Source organism: Macrotis lagotis, chromosome X (genome assembly GCF_037893015.1).
Source record: "Macrotis lagotis isolate mMagLag1 chromosome X, bilby.v1.9.chrom.fasta, whole genome shotgun sequence".
NCBI lineage: Eukaryota > Metazoa > Chordata > Mammalia > Peramelemorphia > Peramelidae > Macrotis > Macrotis lagotis.
In genome coordinates this window covers 6,421,535-6,447,537 of record NC_133666.1, presented here as the reverse complement: position 1 = coordinate 6,447,537, position 26,003 = coordinate 6,421,535, and the positions used below count along the sequence as shown (strand labels likewise).

Sequence of the window (26,003 nt, the reverse complement as noted above, 5' to 3'; positions counted from 1 at the left end):
GTGGCTCTGGGGCATATCTGGAGTTGTGCTTGCTAAATCATCATTCAGTTTCAGAACTCATTCTTTGCTACAAAATATTCGTGTAAATCTGAATATTCTGCAAATGGTAAGTCTGGCACAGTTAAGATGCTTTTTTTTTTTCTTGGACCAACATTGAGAGCCAGATGTTGTGCCCAACCCAAAAGGGTTCAAGAGGGTCAATAGCACACCTATGGTGGTGCACCAGACAGTCTTCCAAGTCACTTCCAAGGCCAACCTAAATAGTGAAGCTGGCTAAAGCCTGGTTTGGGCAATTAGGCAATTAACTCCTGAGTGGCATGGCCTAAGAATTATATCTCCATAAAGACACAGTCTCATTGGGAAAGAAATCTTGAACCTGACTGAAGTTTGACTGTCTGATGCAGGCATGGTACACAGATATAAAGATTAAGCATTTATTTTGATCTTTCAAGAAAGACTAGAGGAAAGAATGGGTGTGATGGGGAGCATTAAAAGGTGATGAAACTAGGAATATCAAAGTCAATAACCTCCAAACACATGGAAATGTGCATGTGGGAACAGTGCAGAGAACATCAAATTCCTTTTTTTGCCATCAATGTCCTCCATGCCGAATTTATCTCGTAAAGCCTAAAAGGTTATGTGGATGAATTCAGTTCAGAACTGCTGAGAGATTCTGGGGGACACAAAAGGGCAATCAGGACCTAAAACTATACCCTCAAATAAAGTTGCTCTAGCTCCAAATATACTTTCTGAAAAAAAAAAATTCCTTTCTAAGAAAGGTAATTGTTCTGGTCTTTCTTGTTTGTTTTTTATTTTTTTACAAGGCAATGGGGTTAAGTAGCTTGCCCAAGGCCATACAGCTCAGTAATTATTAAGTGTCTGAGGTAGGATTTGAACTCAGGTGTTCCTGACTCTAGGATGGGTGCTTTATCCACTGCGCCACCTGGCCGCGTGTTTTTTGTTTCTTTGCTGACTCTTTTATTTCAAACATTTTAGAAGAAAAAAAAAATTCACATAACTGAAGAGAACAGCAAATTCCACATAGAACACATTCCTTAGCTGGCTCAGCCTGCAAGAATCTGAAAGATACCTATGTATGTATACGGAGCAAAGGCAAGGTGCCTCACATCATGCCTAAGCAGAGACTGAAAGGATGGCTTAAGTGGGGAGTGAAGCAAGTCTGAACCAGATTTGTGGTGGCCAGTCGAAACAGGTCATCCAATGGTCATGTGTGGGCTGGACAGTGCTTCCTAGAAACTGCTCTTCAGATCCCAGAAGGCCGTAATAGAAATGCATTATCAGCTGTGCTACAAGCTTGGCTGGGGTGCCATCGGGTCAATGTCGCTCAGGTTCCTGGCCAGCCAGACACCAGCGGCAAAGAGTCCGAAATTCACAATCAAATTCCTCCGGAAGTCGTTCCTGTCCGTGGCAAAGCGGTAGGCGCCCCGGAGCCACTCCACGACGCCCTCGGGGGCTCCGGCCCTGCCACCGGTGGTCGCCACCGCCTGCGCCACCTGGGGCGGCCCCGAGGACCTGCTGGCGGCCATGGCAGGTTGGCCGCGTGGACGCGACTCGCAGGCTTGGGACTCGGCGCCCTCTGTCCCGCGTGGTTTTTTTTACCACAAATAGAATGACCCGATCTTAAATCACTAGACTTAGCTCATAATGATTTTTGGTTATTTCTAAAAGTCAGACCCACCTTCAAAGGAGTCATCAGTATTGATGTGAATCAAAGGAATATGAAATAATTATGTATTGTATTAAATATCTACCATTTTATACAAGTGCAAATTTATCCTTTATGTAATTGTATATGTTGGAATATTTCTTCTAATTAGTCTATGAATTTAAAAATAATGTGAAATAATTCCCAAAGAGGAATCTCTAAAGTTGTTGGAATAACAGCTTCATCACTGAAGCACCTGATCACCCATATTGGAAGATGCTGAAGGAGAGAATATTGGCTTGGAAGCATCAGTCCAGTAAAATTATTTAAAAAGGTGTTCTCATTACTTAAGAGTCAGGAAGTCCTGGGTTAAAGCCTACCACAGATACTAATTAGCAGTGTGATGCTGGGCAAATCGATTCACCTTCCTGGGCCTCAGTTTCCTCTTTATAAAATGAATGAGTTGGCTCTGCATCTAAGTCCCCTTTCATTTCTAAGTCAGTTCCTTGAATTTCAGAGTGTCTCTATGTGTGAGTACAAGTGTATACATACCTGCATGAGTATATATATGCATATTTGTGTCTAAAGAAGAGGGAAAATTACCATGGGGATACTGGAAAAATCCATGTGTTCATAGCATCTAGGAACAAGTCTCCAATGCCATGTGCCAGGAAGGGCCAACATGTAACATTGGCAAAAATCTTTCTAGGTGCCTATGATTGAAGATTAGCTCATCCATCCCATTCTCTCCTAAAGTGGGCATTCAGAAGTACTGCATGTAAACCATGTTTCTTCATCTGGATTGTCTTAGTTGGAGCAAGACAGTGGTTTCTTTGCGTTAGGTTTAGTGTGTGGATCTCTCTTACTTCAAGTAGACATTTAGAAATGACAAGTTATCCCTCGGTTATGAAAATGACACTATTGATCCGTTATCAGGACATATGTTGCAAGTCTGTTTACTTAGTGTAGACTGCATCATCCAGACCCTCCCACCAGGCCCTTCCACTAGGCCCTCCTGGTGCTCAGAGAATTAGGATAACCAAAAGCCTACCTACACTGAATTAGGAAAACCAAAAGCCTACCCCACCCCATAGACTGGAGCCAGGGAAAAAGGTATACAAATTGGTCTCATTAGCCCCAATAAATTAACTAGCCTATGGTCAACTATGGACCATCAGCTCTCAAACCATAAACTTCTGATAATGTTTGTCCCCTCAGAGAATACAGGGTATCCAGTATCTAATTAATAACTGATGCTTAAAATATGAAATTTGAAATCTAAGTTATGCAAACAAGGATATATATATATATATATATATATATATATATATATATAATGAACATATATATTTATAATGTATATATGTGTGTATAAGTGTGTATGTGCAATATGGTAAAGTATGTATATATATATATATATATATATATATATATATATAGAGAGAGAGAGAGAGAGAGAGAGAGAGAGAGAGAGAGAGAGAGAGTATATATCTATAGTACATACTAGATAAGAGAATAGATACTGGGGGCGGCTAGGTGGCGTAGTGGATAAAGCACCAGCCTTGGAGTCAGGAGTACCTGGGTTCAAATTTGGTCTCAGACACTTAATAATTACCTAGCTGTGTGGCTTTTGGGCAAGCCACTTAACCCCATCTGCCTTGCAAAAACCTAAAAAGAAAAAAAAGAGAATAGATACTCCTAAGATATTCAAGACACAGAAGTGGTAGGGAGCAATGCTGTCCAACTGCAACTGATGGAAGCAGCATCTTTTCATTTGCCTACTGGACCTGAAACTTCCTGGAATTTTCATCCTTCCATTTGATGGAATTCCAAGGTGGACCACAGTGGAAAGAAGTTTGCCTTACAGCATGGGAATTACATTCTACCTCCAACTAATAAGAAAAGTTTTAAATGATTGAAGAGGGAGGGAGAATGAAGAAAGTCATGGAGGAAATGTATCAGACAGCAGTCATTAGAACTGGACATAACTAATCCATGAGAATTGTACCATTCATTAAGCATCAAGGGCTGCAAAGGAATGTGCCTAGGGAGCCCTTTGAGGCTTCTTCCCCTGAGGACTTTCCTCGGGAAAGAACCATTGGGAATCAAAGCCCAGGGCACTTTGTCCTTTTCTCTGTACTTTAGGAATGGGTTCCAGCTAACTAGGAAAAAAGTATAAATGAAATTCACTAGGAATTCCCTTTCATCCCTAAGTAATGGAGAGGAGGAAATGGAGGAAGGGAAACAGAGAAGACAGGAGACAGAAGAGTCGGATGGAAGAGCAGTTAGGGGAGAATTAGGATGAGGAGGGAGAAAGAAGGAGGAAAAGGAACAGAAAAATAAAGAGAACAATTATTAACTTGTTGAGGTAGTTGGATGTGGTGGGTAAGGTGCAGAACTTGGGAGTCCAAATGACTTGGGTACAAATGACTCTGGAGTCAGAGAAGCTGGGTTCAAAGCCAGGTTCTGATACTACCTTTGTGACCCTGGGCCCCAGTTTCCCCTTCTGTAAAATGAGGGATTAGTTTATATAATGTCTAAAGTTCCTTTTTGCTCTAGATCTAATATCCTATTATTTAGTGTTCTGAGTCCTCAAAGTAGCTTGTAAAGCCTTCATAATCCCAACTCTGTGATGAAGAGATTTTTTTTCACATGTGTTACAAACTCAGTGATGCTTCAAAATTCCTATGATTCTCCTATTTCCTGGACCTCCTGCATTTGATCCATTGGTTCACGGATGTTTGAATTACTGATTTTTTTGTCCTTTCTTAGCTTTTTTCTAGCAATAGAGAAAACCTGCATGATTAAGATAGAGATAAAGATATTCTATCCTTTCCTAACTATGGCAAGGGGAGGATTCAAACTTAATATGAAAAAGTTAGATGGCTTGGGGTGGGGGGGAGAAGAAACAATATCATCTGACCATTTCCCTTTATTTGAAGACTTTAGACATCACCTAAACTAATTCCTCATTTCAGGGTCACAAAGGTAGTATCAGAGCCTGGATTTGAACCCAACTTCTCTGACTCCAGAGTCAGTGGTCTTTCCATGAAACAACACAAATGCATCAATAAACATTTATTAAACTTTTCACAAACACGTCTTCTGGAATTTCTCTATAAATTTTTTTTTTCCATCGTACAGGGTTTGGTTAAGACAACAACAAAAGAGAATCTTTAAGTGCTGGTGGAATTACAAGGTTCAGGACACTGGTGGACAAACTGAGACCTGGATAAGCAAACAATGGCAACTGTGAAAAAAGACATCAGAAGACAAGAGCAAAAAACCTATTCTAATGGGGCTGGCAACAATCCGATGACCCCCAAAAAGAGAGAAGGAAAAGAATTAAGAACCACAGAAAGAGGGAGAAAGGCAGATAGCACAAACATGCCCCTCTCACTTCAGATGACCTAAGCTATGTGTCCCAAGCTAGAAGTGGGTACAGTTAACCCACTTTTGCATTAACCTTTGGCCTATTCCAGCTGGATAGCTTGGTCATCAGGATCCCAACAGCTCAAGGCATACCTATGATGATACGGACATTAGATGGGTCTATCTGGTCATATTGGCTAGCAATCTCATCAATATCCTCGCACATCCCAAAGCCAACTTCCTGGGGAGGATAAGATTCCCTCAAATTTTGGCAAAAGATGGCCGAGACAGTGGGCCGAGTATGGTTTCGGTTGAACACCTTCTGCCACCAAGAACGCAGAGCTATCTTGACCTCATCACGGAAAGCTTTGTTGAGCAAATAGTAGATAATGGGGTTGTAGCAAGTGCTGCTCATAGCAAACCAGTGGAGGGCAAAGTAGACAGCCTCATGGTTATAGATAGCACTACTGGACAGGAGTACCTCATAGAAATAAAGGGGGGACCAACAGATGTAAAAGACTAACACCACCATGATCAGCATCTTTAGGATCACCTTCTTCTTCTGTTGGTGGTTGAAGGAGAAATCGATTCTTTCATCTTGGATGGGATTTCGTAGCAACAAGATCTTCTTGGCCATTATTGAGCAGGTGACCACAGTCACCAGAAAGGGCAAGATGTACAGTAAAATGAAGAGTGTCAGGTCCAGGTACTTTCTGATGACATCTGAAGGGCCAGGGACGCTGGGGAGGCAGATCATCCTGTTGGTTTTGTTCCTGGTGTGCCAGATACAGACAGAGACAGAGAGAGGGGTAGAAGTGATCAGAAACATGGAGATAAAAGCCAGATTTGGAGTTAGAGAACCTACTTTGAATCCCACCTCAAATTACTCAGGCACTTTCTTCTCTCTTGGCATAATTCTTAGTACATAAAAAAGAGCTTGATAATTTTTCTAGCCTTGGGAAAATGTGAGTGAAGAAAGGATTTCTAAGAAGCATTGCAGCCATGTATTAAATGATTCTACAATGTACAACAAGTAGTGTCTACTTGGCTTTCCTGCAAGAGTCATATGCAGCCTTATGAACTGGAAGGAGAAACATCCTCAGAAAGTCAGAAGTCATCCAATTCCATCTCAATCTCCTCTACAATATTCTCAACAAATGGTCATTCAGTCTCTGCTTGAAGATTTCCAATGATGAAGAACTCATAGAAATGTGTGAGTTCTTAAGAAATCGGGAAAAGGAGCCTAAATCTGCATCTCTGTATATTCCTCCTCTTACTCTTAGCATGACAGTCTAAAGTAGAACAAATGAATTCCCTCTTCCATATGATGGCTTTTCAAATACTTGAATTCTTTCCTAAGAGTTTTCTTCCCTGGACTCATATATCTCCATTTCATGCAACCAAGCCTTATATAGCATGCTCTCTAATTTAATTCCTTCCCCATCCAAGGCCCTTTCTTCTAGATCAGGGATTCTAATCTGGGGTCCACAAACTGTTTGTTTTTAAATACTTTTATTTTTTTATACCGTTCAGTTGTTTTATTCATGATCATCTTTTTGTGACCCCATTCAGGGTTTTCATGGCAAAGAGATGGAGGGCTTTGTTATTTTCCTCTCCAGTTCATTTTATAAATGAGGAAACTAAGATAAAAAAGGGGGTGAAGTGACTTGCATCACACATCTCAGAAATATATGAGGTCAAATTTGAACTCAATCCTTCCTGACTTTAGGTCCTATACTCCCTCTACCCACTGTAAGACTGGTACTGTTCGTTTTGATCATTTTATTTCAATATAATTAGTTGGTTTTCTTGGTAACCCTATGCTTTTTATTTTATTCATTTAAAAATGTGATTCCAAGAAAGGGTTCATGGGTTTCATGACTGATAGCCCAAGGAACGAAAGTGTTCAAGTCAGGTCTCAGATACTTCCTAGCTGTTTAACCCTGGACAAGTCCCTTAACCTGTTTGCCTTTGTTCCTCGTTAGGAAAATTGGGATTAAACAATAGGACCTGCCCCTCAAAGCTGTTGTGAGGATCAAATGAGGTCCTATTTGTAAAGCTGTTAGCATAGTATCTGAAACAAAGTAGGCACTATATTCCTTTCCACTCCCTTTCCTTTCCTCTCATCTTCCTCCTTTGGGGGATGACTCCCATGAACTCCCCTAGCCCTCCCTGGTTCACTTACACAACGTCAAGCTGGGAAATTTTCTGGTACATAGAATGTGGTAAAGAGAAACAGCTAGCCTGGATCCAGATGATAATGACACAGATACTGCCCTTCACAGTGTTCATCCGTGGCTTCTGAGGCTGCAGGGTCACCTGGAAAGAGGCGAGGAAGAATATCTTCATCAGGAGCTAAAGCAGAGTCAGGTGTGGGAATTGGGGCATTTCTTTCATTATTTAACAAAATCTGATAACACACACATCTTTACAGAACTGTACTAGGCTCTAGAAGATAGTTTGGATGACAATCCCTGCCCTGCTGGAGCTTGGGACAAGAATACATTCTGAACACAGTTAGCTATTAAATATAACAATGGCTGATAAGGGCATCAAGAGAGAGACAAAGTGCAAAGTGCTGTCTGAGTAAAGTGTCATGTCAAAGTTGTTACCCATGGGAGGAAGCCAAGAAAACTTTGTGAAGGAGACAACATTTGAAAGTGGCTCAAAAGATTAAGGAGGGGTCACTGAGATAGTGGAATAAAGGCATGACTTTGTTTTTCATGATTTTCCCTTGTTGCTCTCATTTCTCTTCTCAATTTTTCCTCCACCTCCCTTGATTTTTAGAATCTTTTTTGATTTCTTCCACAGCCTGAGACTAATTCATTGTTTTTCTAGGAGGCTTGGATGTAGGAGCTTTGATTTTCCTATCCTCTGAGTATATATTTTGATCCTCCATAGGACCAAAGTAATTGTCTATGGTCTGATATTTTCTTCTATTGTTTGCTCGTTTCCTTTCCCTATGACTTGATTTTAACTCTCTATTAAGGTGGGGCTCTGCTTCCTGGGTGGAAAAGACACTTTCTCAAGCTTTTGATGGTTTTTGCAATTGTTTTCAAAGACAAACCCCCCCCCCCCCCAGACCTGCAAGTTCTCAATTCCTCCAAGGTCTTATTAGAGGCTCTGACTGCTTTCCTGGTCTGTACTCTCTCTGGTCTGTGGGTGACCATAAGTACTCCTTTCTGACCTAGAACCATGAGGAGGGTCCCTGTTATGCTGCAGGCAGTCAGTGAGCTCTATTGTGCTTCTGCTCCTTTTCCTGAGCCTAGGGCCCCAGACTGTGACCTGGATCTGAGTATGGACAAAGCCAAAGAGTCCTGCCTCAGGAATAGTAAAAAGACCTCTACAATCTCCCAGACCCCCTTACCATCTGTGGAGTGAGTGCTCTGGAAGCAGTTGCCAGATAGTTCCTTGCTGGGTAGTTTCTTAGGCCTGTTCCTGGTCCTCTAGGGCCTGGTCTGTGCTGAGGACTGCCTCTCTCACTTTGGTGCAGGAGTTTTCCTGCTGAGCCCCACCCTGCCAGGGGTCCAGGCATGCCCATGGGCTATTCCTGGATGACTGGAGCAGGTTCACTTGCCACTTTCTAACCCCACTGTAACAGACCCTTGTATTTTCCAAGTTGTCTTGGATTGGAAAGTTGTTTCATTCAGTCTTTCGGGGACTTTGGTTACTCTAGAATTTGGTTAGAGTTATCATTTAAAGGTATTTGGAGTGGTTTGGGGAAGAGGAGCTTGGGCAGAGGGTAAAATAGAAATTTAAAAAAAATAGACTGATCACCTCCTGAAAGAGATCCCAAAATCAAAACTTCCAGGAATATTATAGGCAAATTTCAGATTTCCCAGGTCAAGGAGAAAATACTACACATTCAGAAATATTGTGGAGCTACAGTCAGGATAACACAAGATTTAGCAACTTCAACTAAGGGCTCATGGGACTCAGAATATGATATTCTTGGAAGGCAAAAGAGCTTGGATTACAACCAAGAATCAATTACCCAGCAAAACTGAACATAATCTTTCAGGGAAAAAGATGGATAATCAATTAAATAGGGGACTTTCAAACTTTCCTGATGAAACAACCAAAGCTGAACAGAAAGCTTGATCTTCAGTACAGGAAGAAGAAGCATAGAGAGAGTGAAGAGAAAGGGCAAACCATGAGGGACTTAATGATGTTGAACTGCTCATATTTCTGCATGGAAAGATGATACTGATAACTCATATGAACCTTCTCATTTATTAGGGTAGCTAGAAGAAACAGAGGAAAGAGTTGAATTTGAAGTTATAAAATAGTAAAAAGATCGAGTTAATGGGGGGGAAACGAATGTACTGGGAGATAGGGGAAAGAGAGATAGCATAGGGTGATTTATTTCACATATAAGAGGCAAGAAAAAGTTTTTGCAATGTAGTAGAAGAGGGGGAGGGGGAGGGGAGGGGGTGAGTCTTACTCTCATCGGAAATGACTCAGAAAGGTAATAACATACACACTCAATTGGATATAGAAATATATCTTACCATAGAGGAAAATAGGAGAGGAAAAGGATGGGAAAAAAGGGGTTGGGGGAGGGGAGGCAGAGTATAGTTGATAGAAGAGAGAAGATTGTGGGTGAGGGTAGTCAGATAGAACACATTTCTGAGGAGGGACCAGGGTGAAAGGAGAGGTAGAATAGAATAAATGGGGGTAGGGGGAATAGGATGGAGGGAAATACAACTAGTAATAGCAACTGTGGGAAAAAATATTAAAGCAATTTCTATGATGGACTTATGATAAAGAATGCTATCCATCTCAAAGAGAGAGCTGATGGCATCTGAATACAAACTGAAGCATTCTTTTTAGTCTTTTTTTCTCACTATTTTTCTTAAGGTTTCTCTTTCTTTGGTTAGGGAGGGGTTATGTTTACTATAATGATATGACTATTATAGCAATGTTCTTCATGGCTACACATTTTTAACCTACACCAAGTAAGTTGCTTTCTCAATGAGGGGAGTGGGGTGGGAAGAAGGGAGAAAATTTGAACTCAAGGTTTTGGAAGTAAATGTTGAAACTTACTTTTGCATATAGCTGGGAGAAAAAAATTTAAAATAAAAATAAAATATTTTTTTTTAAAAAGACTAAGGAAAAATCCAGCAGGCAGCCATATGGGGCACAAAGTCCCCACTGTCAATGCAGCCTGTCACTTGGGTTTCTCTTACTCTGGATAACCCATTGAATCACTCAAGCCTGAAGAAGTATTTGGGATTGACCAGAATCCTGGCCTTGACCTTCATTGGGAAGAGTGCCTTCCCCCTCCCCTGTTACTCTGCCTGGACCCATTTGCAGATAAGGAACAAGTTTCTACCTCCCTATCTTACTCTCCCAATTTCTTTGATACTGAATCCAAAGAGCAAAGCCCACTCTCCATGTCTTGTTGCCCACTCTAATCCCTAGGCACCTTATCCTACCCTCCAAGGTAGGATACCTACCCTTCAAATCTGCCCATCCCTTCCCCTATGCCTTCTGGGATTCTTGCCTTATCATCAACAAGCTTTCCTTCATTTGCTCCTTTGCTCCTGACATCTCCTGACTCTGCCTGAGACCTAGATCCTTCTCTTTAACTCTGCATCTCTGGCCATCCACTCCAGTAATCATTATACCTTCTATCAACCCCAGCCCCCAACTCAACACTATTAGCTGGGGCCTTTGAACACTCCTTATTTCCCTCATGGCCAGTCCCATCCCTCAACAACCTTTGCTCCTCTATGACTCATGTTATCAAAATATCCAGATCAGATCCTGGTAGGAATTATTTTCCAAGCCCCAGCACATTCCCCCTCCTTTTTCAGTGAATTCGGGGCCAGCCTCATTGTCTTTCTCACAATCCAAACTCCTGACTTCATACCAGGGAATATCTACATACATGTGGATGATAGAAGTCATACTCTTTTTTTAGGTTGTTTTTTTTTGCAAGGCAAATGGGGTTAAGTGACTTACCCAAGGTCACATAGCTAGGTATTTATTAAGTGTCTGAGGTCGGATTTGAACCCAGGTACTCCTGACTCCAGGGCCGGTGCTCTATCCACTGCGCCATCTAGCCTCCCCTTAAGTCATACTCTTGATTAGGTCATTTACCTCCTGAGTTCTGAAATGTTTCTCTCAGGTCTCAGGCAATCTGGTCAACTACCCCCAATGTCAATCCCAATCTCTACCCCCAATGTCAATCCCAATCTCTCTCTAATCTTCTATCTCTCTCAATCAACTGGTTCCTTTCCTGCTGCCTACAAACACACCCAAAGTTTCTCCATCCTCCAAAAACCCCCTTCAGTAGACCCTAGCATATCTACTGGTTAGTTTCCTGTACTTCTCTTTTTCTCATCCAAATTTTTTGAAAGAGCTCTCAATATTTGGTGTTTCCATTGACTCTCCTCTTTTTTTTCACTTTTCCATTCACTCCCATCATTTTATCTCTCCCTAGATTTTCCTCTTCCTAAATCTATTCTCCCTTTCATCAGGACCTCCTTTTTCCCTCAGTTTTTTTCCCAGGTCATCACCTATTTTGGTTACACTCTTCTTCCTTTCTCCCTCCCCCTCCCTTAGTGAGCCAGTCCAACTTCCGTTCTTACACTCCGGTCTCTTGCCCCCTTGTCCTATCACCCTTCACCCCTTGCCAAATTCCAAGTCCAGATTCCTCCCATAATCCGCCTCTTTCTCTCCTATACACTGTCAAATAGAGGAAGGAAATTACACTAGAGTGATGAGATCACTACAAATTTATGTTACCAAAACTCAAGTGGGCTCTTATTTCAGGAAGTTAATCCTTCTTCTCCTCCCTAATCGATCGTCTAACTCACAGATGGCAGCGGTTGTTACAAATCTTTTCATCTCTCTTAACATTTTATGTGGCATCTCCTCCCTCTGCCCTCTTGACAGAAAACCTGGAATTATATTTTCTTAGGAAATTCAAGACCCTGTCTCCCCATCTTGTACCCCCTTGTCATCATTTCCAATTATGTTCTCCTTTCCTCTAGTTTCTGATTAAAAGATGGTCCTCACTTCCCCTTTTACACACCTTAAAAAATTAAAAACATACTCTCCTGTTCCCCCAAAACAATCATTCTAGTGGGAAACGTACAGGAAGAAATCAAAGCTAACAAACATTCATGGAGTATAGTTTCATGTTTCCAATGTATCAATCGACACCAGAGAGCATAACAGATCATTTGATTTCATGCACAATCACTAATCTCTTTTGCTCTAATATCTGATTCCTGAAAAGGTCTTCTACAAACTCCTTCTCCTTCCCAGACTTAACAAGCGCAGTCTGAGGCACAAGGATTTAAAAGACCAAACAGCAATGAAAAGAACAAAAGTTTAGTGATTGGAGAAGGAAGGTTTTCTTTAACACAATCACACTTCCTTTGGAAGGGCACTCCACCGCAAAGTGACCAGGGGCTGGTACTCTTCAATGGACAGACACAGACCCAAACAGGGAAGAGAACAAGTCAGAATGTGAACCATTTGCTCTCCTCTTGTGTTCATCTTTAACTTTCCAATCTGGCTTCTGACCTCATCATGCAACTAAAGCTACTCTCTCTCTAAAACTCTTATTAAGTCTTCATCCTGTATCCTCTTATAAACATATAAATGTGTTTTGTGTGTATATACATATACATACATACACATGCATTTCTATTATATGCAATATGCACATATTATGTGTACACATTACCTGAGTCCAGACCCTCATTCCTCTCTCTCCTGGACCCACCTTCAATAGCCTCCCAGTTGGTCTCCCTGTCTCAAGTCTCTTCCCTTTCCACACTACTCTCCATACAGCTGCCCCTGTGATTTTCATAGAGCATAACTTTCATGCCTCCTAATTACTCCTAAGATCAAATGGCTCTTTTAGTCATTTAATACTTTCCTTTTCTCCCTTTTAAGTCCTCTTACATATTGCTCCCCCTTCATACATTCCACTGGTCAGCCACATTGGCCTATTTGCCATCCTGGGAACATGAGGCATCATCTTGCATCTCCATGCTTTTGTCCCATGCCTGAAATGCCCTCTTGCCTTACCTCAGCCTCTTGCAGTCCTTGGTTATTTTCTGGCCTCAACGTAGTATCACCTTTGCAAGGAGCCCCTTCCTGAACCCTTCAGCTGCTGGTATCCTTCCCTCCAAAGTCATTTTGTGCTTACTTGGTTTATATCTCCCAAATGCTAAAACAGGCACATGTTGTCTGCTACAAAGAATGCACACTTCTTCTTGGGGGCAGAGACAATATAAATTTGTCTTTGTCACTTGAACCTAGTGAAGTGCCCAACACTAGTAACTGCTTAAAGATGTTTGTGGCTGGAATGAGGAAGGCTGAATTTAGAATGTCAAGCAATGAGAGGCCAGTGAAATTTTCTAAAGCAGAAAAATAGCATGCCAGATCTGAGAAAGATTGTTCTGACTAAACACGAGGGATGGAAGGAGTGGGAAGACAGCAGAGGTCCCAAGTTTTATGAAGAAGCCATTGGAAAAGTTGTCCAGTTGGGTGATAATGAAGGACTGGAGGAGAGGGCAGAATTGGACTTATCAAGTTATCAATTAAATTCATTTTAATTTATCTAAATAAGTCAAAATATAAATAAATAAATTTAAATCATTAAAATTCAGAAATCAGATTCTCCCCATGTCCAGATTCCTTCCCAAGTGTTCTGAATATTTTGGGAGAGGCTGGACTTCTTGCTGACCATGGTCAGAGATACCCATTAGGTCAGTTGCATAATAACACCAAGATCCCAAGGTCAGTTCCCATGGAACAATCAGTTTCTCTCAGTTTTCTAGTCACTGTCCCCAAAACTCTGGATCATAAGGGGGATTAAGATAGGAGTGCTGCTTACGATACCTACTGACAGGGCAGCAGCAGCATCTTTGAGACAGAAAAAGACTCATCAGGATCAAAGACTTTAAAGTCTAAAGGGAACACAGGGGCCATCTAATCTGGCCTGGGGAGAATCTTGTTTCTAAGCTTTCATTTACAAACTAAAATTGATTTATTTCTATTATAATTCATTTCTATACATTAAAATCATTCGATTGACAACTTGATAAACCCAATTCTACCCCTCATACAGCCCTTTATTATCACCCAACTGGACAACTTTTACAATTGCTTTATCCAACAACAGGGGAAAGTCACATTGAGCGAAGCATAGAATTTAGACATAAAGGCACTTAAACTGAGACCCAGAAGGGTCTTGTAACTTGCCCGAGGTCACTGCTAATACAACAGTAAAGCTGCCCTAACTGCACATCAGTCTTCCTTAGTTGATAATAACAGCACCTATCTTCCAGGGTTGTTGTGAGGATTGAACAAGTCATGGCAATATTCACAAGATGCTTCGCAAACCCTCCAGCATCGTGGAAATGCCAGCTTGTCTGTAAGGCCAGCTCCTCCAAATGCAGTCCCCCACCCCCACCCCCCACCACTGCCATCCCTTAGGGATGGTCAGCTTCACTGGAATTTATATATGGCTGCACCATTACTTCACGGCAAAGGGAAAAGACACTCGCAAAATAAAGGGCCTGACTGCGGGAACTAGTTATGAGTTAATTGCAGAAACCTTTGCCTACTGCATGTTTTGCCATCTATAAACACTAGATTCTTATTCTCCTTGTTTGTGGATGAGAAGGGAAGTTACTAGTGCATGAAGGAACAAAAAATACCAGAGAGAGGGGAGGGTCTCAAAGATCATTTCACTTTTTGGTGAAAGTGATCCTCTTCCCTCTCCTCAAGATTTAGTGAGGGAGAGTGTAGACTTAGGAGTCAGAGAACCTGGGTTCAAATGCTAACTTTGCTATTCTTTAGGCATCATGAGCATCTCTGACCCTCAATTTCTTATTCTGTAAAATGAAAGGGATTGGACTAGATGACCTCTAAGCTCTCTCTCAAGCGTCTGTCTTTTATTCTCTGCTCCTCTCCCCCTGCTTAACTTCCTTCCTTCTTTCCATTCCCCAGACCTATACTTCTCCCTTCTGGAAACAGTTGGGTCAGACATTTTCTAAAGAATCTCAGATTCTGAAATTGGAAGATACTTCAGAAGTCATCTTGTCAAACTTATATATGAAACAATACACTGATATAACATATCTACGAACTGTTCCCCAATCTCTCTACCTGGAGATCTCCAAAGAGGAGCAACCTGCTCCTCTCAAGGCAAGCCATCCCAATTCCCCAGTCTCCTTGCAACTGTCCTCTCTACTATGCTCCTTGTGGGTCTGATCTCTAGGACCAAAGAAAACATAACTTCTTCTAAAAAAGAGAGCCCCAAGGGGCAGCTGGGTGGCGCAGTGGATAAAGCACCGGCCCTGGAGTCAGGAGGACCTGGGTTCAAATCCAGTCTCAGACACTTAATAATTACCTAGCTGTGTGGCCTTGGGCAAGCCACTTAACCCCATTTGCCTTGCAAAAACCTAAAAAAAAAAGAAAAGAAAAAAAAGAAAACAGAGAGCCCCTCATTTATCTGGATGTCCCCCCACCTTCGGTTTATTATTGTCCTTAAACTGCCCAGAACTGAACCCAATGCTCCAGATGAGTCTGATCCAGGACAGAGGAGTTATGTCTTAGAAGCCTCATGTTTCTCAATGCAACCCAAGATCCCCACTGGCTTCTGCACCACTTCATCCCACCTCAGACTCACTTTGAGTTTGCCGCCTACTAAAACTCCCAAATCCCTCATCAAAAAAAACTCACATGGACCTGAGCTGCTCTTATTCTAGACATGAGACTCTGACTTTCTGACTCCAAGTGGAAGGCCTTCCATGGATCCCTAACATATTTCATCTTATTCTCTTCAGTCCATACTCTTGCCTGTGGGTATCTTTGTGAATCCTGATGTTGCCACTCAGTGTGTTAGCTCTCCCTCTCAGTTTGGTGTTGGCTGCAGTTGATGAATGTACTCTATGCTTTAATTCAAGTCATTGATGAAGACGTTAAAGAGCACAGGGCCCAAGCAACAAATCCCCGAAGCACTCCACTGGAGACTTCCTGCCAACCTGATGCTGAACCCTTAGCGATAACGCTTTGAATGTATGTGGGGCAGAGGGCGATTGGCCTCCAGCTGTCTGGCTTCCCTTTAAGGATTGTGGCAATAACAAGACTTTTAGCAGGGGTTCTATAGCAGCTTATGCTGAGGCCAATGACTATGAGTCACCAAGCACTGTCCCTGCTGAGACCCCTCATTAGTAATCCGGATACCCCCTTTGTGCCCCATTCTCAGCTACCACAAAACCCTCCCCTAGTGGGTTCCAGGGGCCCTTTGATACCCGATAACGATCCAGTGAGAGAGCCCCTAGAGTCAGCATGGAAACGTAGACGGAGCAGAATTGAACGAAACGACTCAGGTAGCATATCATGTGTCCATACATCCAGGTGTTGTTGATGAAGCTGACCTGTGGACAAAAGTTGAAGTACCAGGTGAACCACAGGAAGCCTCAGTCTTGGGAGTCCCAAGAGCCAATGAATAGGAGGGATGTAGCAACAGAGAGAAGAAGTGGGGTCTGAATGTTAGCAATGAGAACTTAATAAGGACCACAAAAAAAAAGCAAAAAAAAAGGGCATCAGTCTTTTTCCACTTAAAGACTTGAAGGAAATTCAGATTAATTCATAATGCATGTGAATCTATGTGAATTAATTTAAGGGGCAAATATTTATGAATCCTTAAATAAATGATTCCCTTGGATCCTATTAGATAAAAATTTTGAATACTCAACCCAACAGGTTTGGGAGTCAAGAGGGCTAAATTTCAAATCTCAACCACGTAACCTTGCTGTGTGACCTTGGGTGAGTCACTTCTTTAATAAAAGTGTTTCTTCTGTAAAACGAAGGGCTAACTGGATAAGCACTCTAAGGTTCCTTCCAATTTACCAGCTTAAAATCATCCCAGGAAAGACAGCTCATTTTTACTGAACATCCACTCTGTACTAGAAGTCAATAACTGGCCTCTTCTCTCAAACCCTGTTACTGGTCTAAAACCAAATCATTAGCAAGATTAATTAACGAGAAAGATCCTTCAAAGTAAGAGCTGAGCCAAAGAATGATGCCAGTCAACAAATCTATCATTCTTTAAGCTAGAGATTTCTTCTTAACTTGTGGGGAAGATTGAAATGAGCTTTCCTCACTTTACAGGAAACTCAGTCTCAGAAAAGTGAAGTGATTTGCCCAGGGACACAAATTTCTACCTGCTGAACCAAGAGGGATCTTCCTGTGATTTGTAGTCAGAGCAGGGTGGATTGAAGGTAAAGTATGTTTTAAGAGACAACCCCAGGAGCAGGAACCCAAAGGAGGCTTTCAAATTCCCTTTCGAAGGGTGGCTAGGTGGCGCAGTGGATAAAGCACCGGCCCTGGGGTCAGCAGTAGCTGGGTTCCAATCTGGCCTCAGACACTTAATAATGACCTAGCTGTGTGGCCTTGGGCAAGCCACTTAACCCCATTTGCCTTGCAAAAACCTAAAAAAAAATTCCCTTTCAAAACAAGATAGCCTCATGCCAGCTCTGGAGATGGTACAAGTCTCCTTGGATGACAGGAGATAAATGGGATTAGTGATGAATGGGAGCGAGAAAAGAAACTGTAGAACAATTGATCACAGTAGAGAAGGGGTAAGGCAGAAAAGGAGAAAAGAGGGAAATGAAAGAAGGAAGGGAAAGGAGAAGGAAATGAGGAGAAGAGAAAAGAGGAGAAGAGAAGAGGGAAGGGAGAGAGATCAGAAGAAAATAAAGAAAATATAGAGAGGGGAGGCTGTATGAGGGCAGGGGACTGGTCCTGGTGTCCCAAAGACCTCAGGTGAAATTTTACCTGATATTTGAATTCACATTTTACCTTGGAGGCCTGGAGGTCCAATTTTACCTCAGAAGACTGAAATCAAATTTTTTCCTCACCCTCTGAGTCCAAATTATACTTCATCCTCTTCAAGTTCAATTTTACCACAGATACTTCGAGTTCCAATTTTATCTAGAACTCTTTCAGTTCAGAGGCCTGGAGATCCAATTTTACCTCTGCCTCTGAGTTCAAATCTTACCTCAGAAACTCTGAATTCAAATTTTACCTCACAATTGTTTTTGAATTCCAGTTTGACCTGTGATTCTTTGAGCTCAGATGCACTGAGTTCAAATTTTAGATTACCTTTTGAATTCAAGTTTTACCTCAGAATTTCTTGAATTCAAATTTGGCCTCCTTTGCCTGAGATAACATCTTATGCCAGACCTGGTTATCCAATTTTACCTCATAGGCCTGGGCATCAAATCTTCCCTCAAAAGCCTGGAGATCCAATTTGACCTCAGAGTTCTGGAGATCCAATTTACGTCAAAAACTTTGAGTTCCAATTTTACTTCAGATTCGTTTAGTACTAAATTTACTTCTGAGAGCTGAGATCAAATTTTAGCTTAGACTCTTTGAATTCAAATTTTACCTCTGACATTTTTGCTTTCATACTTTGTCTCATCTGCCTGATATAACATTCTAAGCCAGAGCAGAAGAACCAATTGGATCTCAGAAGCCTGGCAATCCTATTTTACTAAGATTCTTTGAGTTCAAATTTTACCTCAGATAGTCTGGGTTCAAATTTTAGCTCACTCTTTTTTGAGTTTCAATTTGACCTCAGAGGCCTAGAGGTCCAATTTGACCTCTGACTCTGAGTTCAAATTTTACCTCAGATACTTTGAGTTCAAATTTACCTCATACTCTTGAGTACCAGTTTTACCTCAGACATTTTTGAATTCAAATTTTGTCTGATATGCCTGAGATAACATTTACTTTTGAGTTCCAATTTGATCTCAGAAGCCTTAGGGATCCTATTTGACCTCAGAAGTTTGGAGGTCCAATTTTACAGCAGACACTTTAATTTCAAATTCTTCCCCAGAGGCCTAGAGATCCAATTTGACCTCTGACTCTGAGTTCAAATTTTACCTCAGATACTTTGAGTTCAAATTTACCTTATACTCTTGAGTACCAGTTTTACCTCAGACATTTTTGAATTCAAATTTTGTCTAATATGCCTGAGATAACATTTTACCTGAGATAACATTTACTTTTGAGTTCCAATTTGATCTCAGAAGCCTTAGGGATCCAATTTGACCTCAGAAGTTTGGAGGTCCAATTTTACAGCAGACACTTTGATTTCAAATTCTACCCCAGGGGCCTAGAGATCCAATTTGCTTCAGATAATTTGAGTTCAAATTTTACCTCAGACTCCTTTTAGATTTCAAATTATACCTCAGACGCTTTGAGTTCCTAGTTTACTTTTGATGCCTGAGATCACATTTCACCTCAGAGGTCAGAGGATGAAGTTTTTCCTCAGACTCTTTAAGATCAAATTTTATCTCAGACATGTTGAGTTCAAATTTTACCTCAGAAATTTTGAGTTCAAATTTTACCTCAGAGTCCTGGAGATCCAATTTGACCTCAGGGGCATGGAGATACAACTTTACTTCTGACTCTGAGTTCAGGTACTTTAAAGCTCAAATTTTAGTCTTTTAATTCCTATTTTTCCTGAAACTTTTTTGCATTCAAATTTTGTCTCCTATGCCTGAGAGGACATTTTGTACCAGACCTGGAGATCCAATTTTACCTCAGATATTTTGAGTTCAAATTTTACCTCATACTCTTTTTTGATTTCCATTTTTACCCACTCTTTGAGATCCGAATTTACTTCTGAGGCCTGAAATCAAATTATGCCTCAGCGACCTGAAGATCAAATGTTACCTCAGACTCTTTTTAGATCAAATTTTACATTTTTCTCTTTGAGATCAAATTTTACCTCAGAGGCCTATTTATCCAATTTGACCTCAGGGCCATGGAGATCCAATTTTACCTTTTACTCCTTGAGTTCCGAACTTTGAGCTCAAATTTTGCCTCAGAGTCTTTGAATTCAATTTTTACTTCAGTCTTTTCTTAATTTAAATTTGGCCTTAAAAGCCTGAGGATAATAAACATTTTATACCAAATCTGGAGATCAAAGTTTTACTCAGAGGCCTGGATATCTAACTTAACCTTAGTCTTCGAGTCCAAATTTTACCTTAGACCTTTCTCTCCCGTATTTCCCTCCCCGCCATAACTCAATCCACTCTACACTTACCAAAGCGAAGGGTGTGTTCAGCAAAGTAATCAGGAAGTTCGCCAAGGCTAGGTTGATGGTGAAGATACCAGACGCCGAATGGGCCCTCTTATGCTTCAAGATCATGATGCAGACCATTAGGTTGCCAATAAAAGAAACACAGGTGATGAAGAAGTAGGCAAACATAAAAAGGCTTTTTATGGAGCCAGGAAGCTGAAAGGACGCCATGGCGCCAGCGTGAGAGCTACTTCCCTTCCCAGCCGCAAGCTTCGCAGAAGGCGTCGAAAGAAGTGGGCTGTCCCAACGTCTGGGCGCGCAGGCTGTGCCGTGCTTTACGGACAAGCTGATTGGCTGGATCTCTGAAGCCACGCCCCCTCCTCTACGTTGCAGATCCTAGGTGGGCTTGGCCATGCCCTCTTCCCCCCCCCCTTCCATTCCCCAAGCAGAGGGAAGAGCAGCCATATTCACCTACTGGGCTCACTGACCCTCCCTCATCTCTCTTGGTCTCTCTCTGTCTCTCTCTCTCTCTCTCTCTCTCTCTCTCTCCCTCAATGTCTTTCTCTGTCTCTCTGTCTCTGTGTCTCGCTCTGTCTCTCCCCCCTCCCCCCTCTCTCCCCCTCTCCCCCTCCCTTCTCTCTGACTCGCTGTTTCTCTCTCTTTTTCAGTCTCTCTGTGTCTTTGTCTCTGTCTTTTTCTCCCTCCTCTCTGTCTTTGTCTCTCTGCTCCTGTCTCTCTTCCTCTTTCCATCTCTTTCCATTTTTCTCTTCTGTTCTTTCTCCTTCTCACTTCCTCTTCTTCTCCCTCTCTCTTTTTTCCTTCCCCTTTCTCAACTTTCCCCCCTTCCTTCCCTTTCCTACTCTCATTTTTGTGACTGTCTCTAGCTCTCCTACCCCATCCCTCTCTTCTCTTTATTCTCCAATCATTCCCCAATATCTCTCTTCCCTTCCTTCTCCTCTCTTCCCCCCTCTCTTATCCTCTCCTCTCTCTCTCTCTCTCTCTCTCTCTCTCTCTCTCTCTCTCTCTCTCTCTCCCTCTCTCTCTCTCTCTTTCTCTCTCTCTCTCTCCCTTCCAGAACTTAAAAATAGTCTGACCTTCATCCCTTGGGTGAAGAGAGTTGGAGGTGAAGAAACAATGATGAAGGCTGCAGGAGACAGGAAAAGAAGTGGAGATTGAGGGGATCTATTCACGCCTTTCCCCTTCAGTTGATTAGAGGAAAGGAGAGAAATATGAGAGGAGAATAGAGAGGAAGAAAGGGATGGAGAGAGTAGAGGACAAGAAAAGGAAAAATGGAAAAGGAAAGGTGGGAAGACAGAGGAGGGAGGATGGAGGAGAAGAGAGAATACTAGAGGTTTTCCCAATACCACATGGAGGTATAAAATCAGAGGACCATTTCTGTTGCTATCTACCAAATGTTGTCTAAGTTACTCAGTCCACTGAATGTTGCCACCTTTGAAACTGCCCCCTGAAGAGGATCCACACTCTGGATTTATTTCCAGAGGCTGCATTGCTCACACACCACTTTCTGAAACTTCTCTTCAGAGCCTATCATGTGTCCTTTTGAAGTTACTCAGGTTTCAGGAAATTTCTGCCTCTGAGGATGAGTTTGAAGTTTAGAAAGTCAGTCAACAAACCCAAGCCCCTGTGCTAAGTAGAGACTTGAAAAGTTCTGCCTTCAAGGGGCTCCCAATCTAACTGGTAGACAGTTGTGTACAAATTAGTCATATGGAGGATAAATTCAAAATAATCAGCTGAGAGGAGGTACCAGCAAGACTGGGGAGAGCTCTCCAGGGAGAACATGGAATTTGAGCTGAGTCTTGAAGGAATCCAGGAGGCCAAAATGAAAAGGGGGACCATTCCAGGAATGAGATAGCATTGTATAAACATTTAGAGTCAGGAGCCAAGGCAAGGGAGTCAGTAGAATTGGATTTGAGAGAACAGAGAGGGTAGTTAAGAGAAGGAAGATGGGATGGTAGGTTGAGGCCAGGTTGGAAAGGTCTTTAAAATCCAAATGAAAATGGGTTTATACATGATCTTGGAGATGATAAGATGACACTGGAGTTTTTTGAGTAGGGAAGTACAACAACCAGACCTGAGCTTTAAAACAAAATCACTTTCACAGGTAAGTGGAACATGTGTTGGAGAGGGCCAGGGAAACCAAGGAAGAGGTTAGTGCAGTAATCTGTGGAGAGAGGTTGCCAATCTCTATTGCACTAGCAGCTGAGCTGAGTACATAGAAAGGGACATATCCAAGAAATTCTGTGAGAGTAGAATCAACAAGATTTGACAAGTGATTGGACTGTGGAATGAGTGTGAGAGAAAGGTCTATGTTTTCTGACTGGGAAAATTTGGTGCCTTTAACAATAGCAAAGAAGTAGGAAGCGGGGGGGATTCTGGTAGAAAAAGATATGTTTTAGACATAGTTTTTTTTTCCTTCATTCTCAAGGAAGATCATGACATCAGGGAAGTGATGCTATGACAAGCATGTGAGTTGGATTTGAGTAAGGGCTGTTGTACAAAGTCACCAGCTTGACTTTTTCCTCCAGAGCTAAATGGGGTCCAGTAGCCAGATATGGATCAGGCCCTGGGTGGGAGGCAGTCAGGGTGAAGTGACTTGCCCAAGAACACACAGTTAGAAGGGGCAAGTGGCTGAGACTGGATTTTAACCCGGGTCTTCTTGACTACACAGTCAATTCTCTATCCACTGCAACCACCCCAGCAGTGCGTATCTATAGCCATACAAAAGTCCCTTGATGATATGGGACTGAAGCTCACCTGAGTCTCATCTACAGGGATGCTAATGTTACTACAATAACATTAATATACAGTTAATGCCATCAGAACTGATGTGAGAAACCAGGAGAGAAAAGGGCCACTAAACCCTAGAGAAGAAAGAGTGATGGACATTGTCCACTGCTACAAGAGAGGTCAAGGAGAGTGAGGCTTAAGAAAAGGCCTTTGGATTTGGTCACTAAGTGATCGTGGTTAACTTTGCAGAGTTTCGGGTTGAGTGATGAGGTCAGAAACCATATTGCAGAGGGTTTAGAAAAGGGTGAGAACAGAGAGTGGAGATGGAGTGGAGATGACTTTCTCAGATTAGCTGAAGAGACACATGAAGATGATTTGATCAAGTGAGTGTTTTGTGGGTAGTAGTCAGTAGCTAGAAAGCAAGGTAGAGAATTGTAATTAGAGAGCGTAAGGATGACAGGGGGAGAAATTTGTTGAAAAGTTGGAAAGATGCTTGATCAAAGATGTCTGGAGAGGGACTTGCCTTGACAAGAAGAAAGAAAGGCTACCTTTTCGTCAGATAGGAGTTGAGGAGAAAATAGTATGGGCAGATATCTGACTACTACGAGTTGAAGAGGAGGAGAGAATAAAGAGCTTAAACTGAAAGGGGGTGGAGAGAGATCAATTCTAGGTGACAGGAAGTATGAGGCTCTACTATGGAGTGACTTGATGGGCATGTTCTGAGCATGATGGCATTGCGGGAGTAGTGCCTAGTCTCCCAGGTGAACCAGTTGGAATGAATAGATGAATTTTGATGAGACAACTTGAAAAAGTCATATTTCGTTATAGGAAATATATTTATATATTTGCATAACCATAGGGTAATAGATATAAAACTGGAAATATTTTTGTAGTTCATCCAGTGAAATCCTTGATTTTTAAGGATGAAGAAACTGAGATCCAGAGAGACCCAGATTCACCCTAGGTCATACACTGATGAGTGGAATCCAGAATTGAAACCTAGGCTTTTGACTCCAACTGTATTTTAAAGTATGATAACAATTGAAAATTTTACAAAGGGTTTCATATACATTTGTGTCTTTCTCCCAATTTGGTTATTAACTGGCTGTGGTACCCTGGACAAGTCATTTCCCCTTTCTGAGCCTCAGTTTCCTCCTCTGTATAATGAGTCTATGGGGGTCCTTGTAGCTTTAGGGCTAGAGTCCTATGTGTGATTTTGGATAAGAGAAACTACTCCTCTTGGGTCTCAGTTGCCTCCTCTGTCAAATGAAGGAGTTGGGTTGGATGACGTAGGAGGCCCCTGGAGCTTGGATATTGTATCAGTCTAATATTCTCTGTAATGAAAGGCCACATGGCATTATGGGAAACTCACTAGTTTCAATGAGAGGACCTGAATTCGAGGTCTAATTCCAATTCTCCCTAGTTGTGAGACTTTGGAACAAATGAACTTCATTTAAAATCACCTAAAATGGGAATACACTTTTCCTCCCTACTTTTCAGAGTTCATGAAAAGAAATGCCTCATAAAATGTACAGAGGTATAGAAAAATGAGCTAATTTATTATAGCTTTTATTGGATAGGATCTAAGACATAGTAAAGATGGGGCCAGTTATAGGACTTGAGCCCTCGGAGTGTTGCCTTTTCTCTACACCTCCCAATCACCCAGTCCTGTTTATAACAAGAATGTATGCCTCCAAATACAGTGACCCCCAGTTCCTCAGACCATAGAATCCCAGATTCTAGAAGGGACCTTCAAGGCCATCTAAGTCCAAGATTTATGGATTGCCTAGCTCTGGTTCGGGAGTGTTGGGCATTCAAAGAGTATATAATATAGTCCCTTGACCCATTGAACATAAAAAAATTATTGTATATATATATATATATATATATATATATATATATATATATATACATACATATATATAAAATATATCTATCTATATATACTGGTAAATACATACATACATACATATGTGTGCAGGCAGAGAGCCCAATTACTTCTCAACACAAAAGACATAAATAGCTCCTAATTGCTTATTATCATTATTATTATTCGAGCTTCCTGTTCCAGACTGGTCCCACCTTCCCTTCCCAGTCATGCCTCCCCCTCCTCCCCTCCATGCATTCTCCACTCCAGCCAAATGAACAATTCTCTCGCCCCAGGGCATGCCTTGAACTTTCTTGCTTCACCACCTTTGCAGTTCATACTGTTTGCCTTTACCTGAAACTGTAGCCACTGATTTGTTTCTTGGGTTCAGTTCTGCCCTGGAAGGAATCGTGACTCACACTTGGGAATGTAGGTTTTGGAAAGAAAATAGAGATTTATTCAAGGAAGTTACAGCATATTAAGAAAGAGATAGAAAAGTTAGAGTTTTAAGAGAAGGGCACGTGAAGGGCGGCTAGGTGGTACAGTGGATAGAGCACCGGTCCTGGAGTCAGGAGGACCTGAGTTCAAATCCGACCTCAGACACTTCATAATGACCTAGCTGTGTGGCCTTGGGCAAGCCACTTAACACCATTTGCCTTGCAAAAAAAAAAAAAAACCTTAAAAAAAAAAAAAAAAGAAGAGCATGTGAATTGCTGATTAAATTTTGGCCAGACCAGCTGTCCAGGGTTCCACAGGAGACTGGAAGGTCAAAGACAGCCACCTTCCCCCTTCTCTCCCAGAGTCCATGGGAGGAGGTGGTGACCTGGGCATGACCCAAGTCCCTCACTGGAGGCACAAAGAGACCCTGCTGTCTGATTCAACAGAGCCCTTATTCTGACTGCTTGTAGGAGGGTTGTGTTACAGATACCTGGGACCACATTTTTCTCATCCAAGTCTATGTACCAGCCCCCCCCCAAATCTGTTCCTATATCCACAGTATCTTTGCCCTAGATCTATGATCCTATTTTGACCTTGGTCAGGACACTGCACATGTCTGTGCCTCAGTTTCCTCATCTGTAAATGACATCTGTGGCCCTTTCCAGCTCTAGTTCTTTGATCAAAATTACTTAAGACCTAAATTTGCTTCTTTCTGTCTTCTTCCACATTATGCTCAGTTCTACCTTCCAGTGCCAGTCAATCAATAAGCGCTTATTAAGCACCTACTGTATGCCAGATGACATTCTGAATTCAGGAGAGCTCCATAAAAATGAAATGGCTCTGCC

At 41.9% G+C, this 26,003-nt stretch overlaps 1 protein-coding gene and 1 pseudogene across 1 annotated transcript; both read right to left on the bottom strand.

Moving 5' to 3' along the window:
• Positions 1-1,042: 1,042 nt before the first annotated feature.
• On the bottom strand, positions 1,043-1,547 carry LOC141501693 (mitochondrial import receptor subunit TOM6 homolog pseudogene; annotated as a pseudogene).
• A 3,213-nt stretch (positions 1,548-4,760) lies between these two features.
• LOC141501738 (G-protein coupled receptor 83-like) lies at positions 4,761-20,382 on the bottom strand. The gene is made up of 4 exons (XM_074206012.1): positions 20,130-20,382; positions 16,324-16,449; positions 7,224-7,357; positions 4,761-5,811 (listed from the first exon to the last, which is right to left on the bottom strand). Exons 1-4 carry the CDS (start codon positions 20,334-20,336, stop codon positions 5,181-5,183), a joined length of 1,098 nt encoding a protein of 365 aa, XP_074062113.1. The 5' UTR covers positions 20,337-20,382; the 3' UTR covers positions 4,761-5,180.
• Positions 20,383-26,003: the final 5,621 nt, after the last annotated feature.

Excerpts from the sequence above, each read along its gene's own strand:
- LOC141501738 (XM_074206012.1), bottom strand. The coding sequence starts at position 20,336 with ATGGCGTCCTTTCAGCTTCCTGGCTCCATAAAAAGCCTTTTTATGTTT. Across the intron at positions 16,450-20,129 it reads TGAACACACCCTTCGCTTTG|GTCAGCTTCATCAACAACAC; the intron begins GTAAGTGTAGAG and ends TTTTGTCCACAG. Across the intron at positions 5,812-7,223 it reads ATTTCCCAGCTTGACGTTGT|GAACAAAACCAACAGGATGA; the intron begins GTAAGTGAACCA and ends CTGGCACACCAG.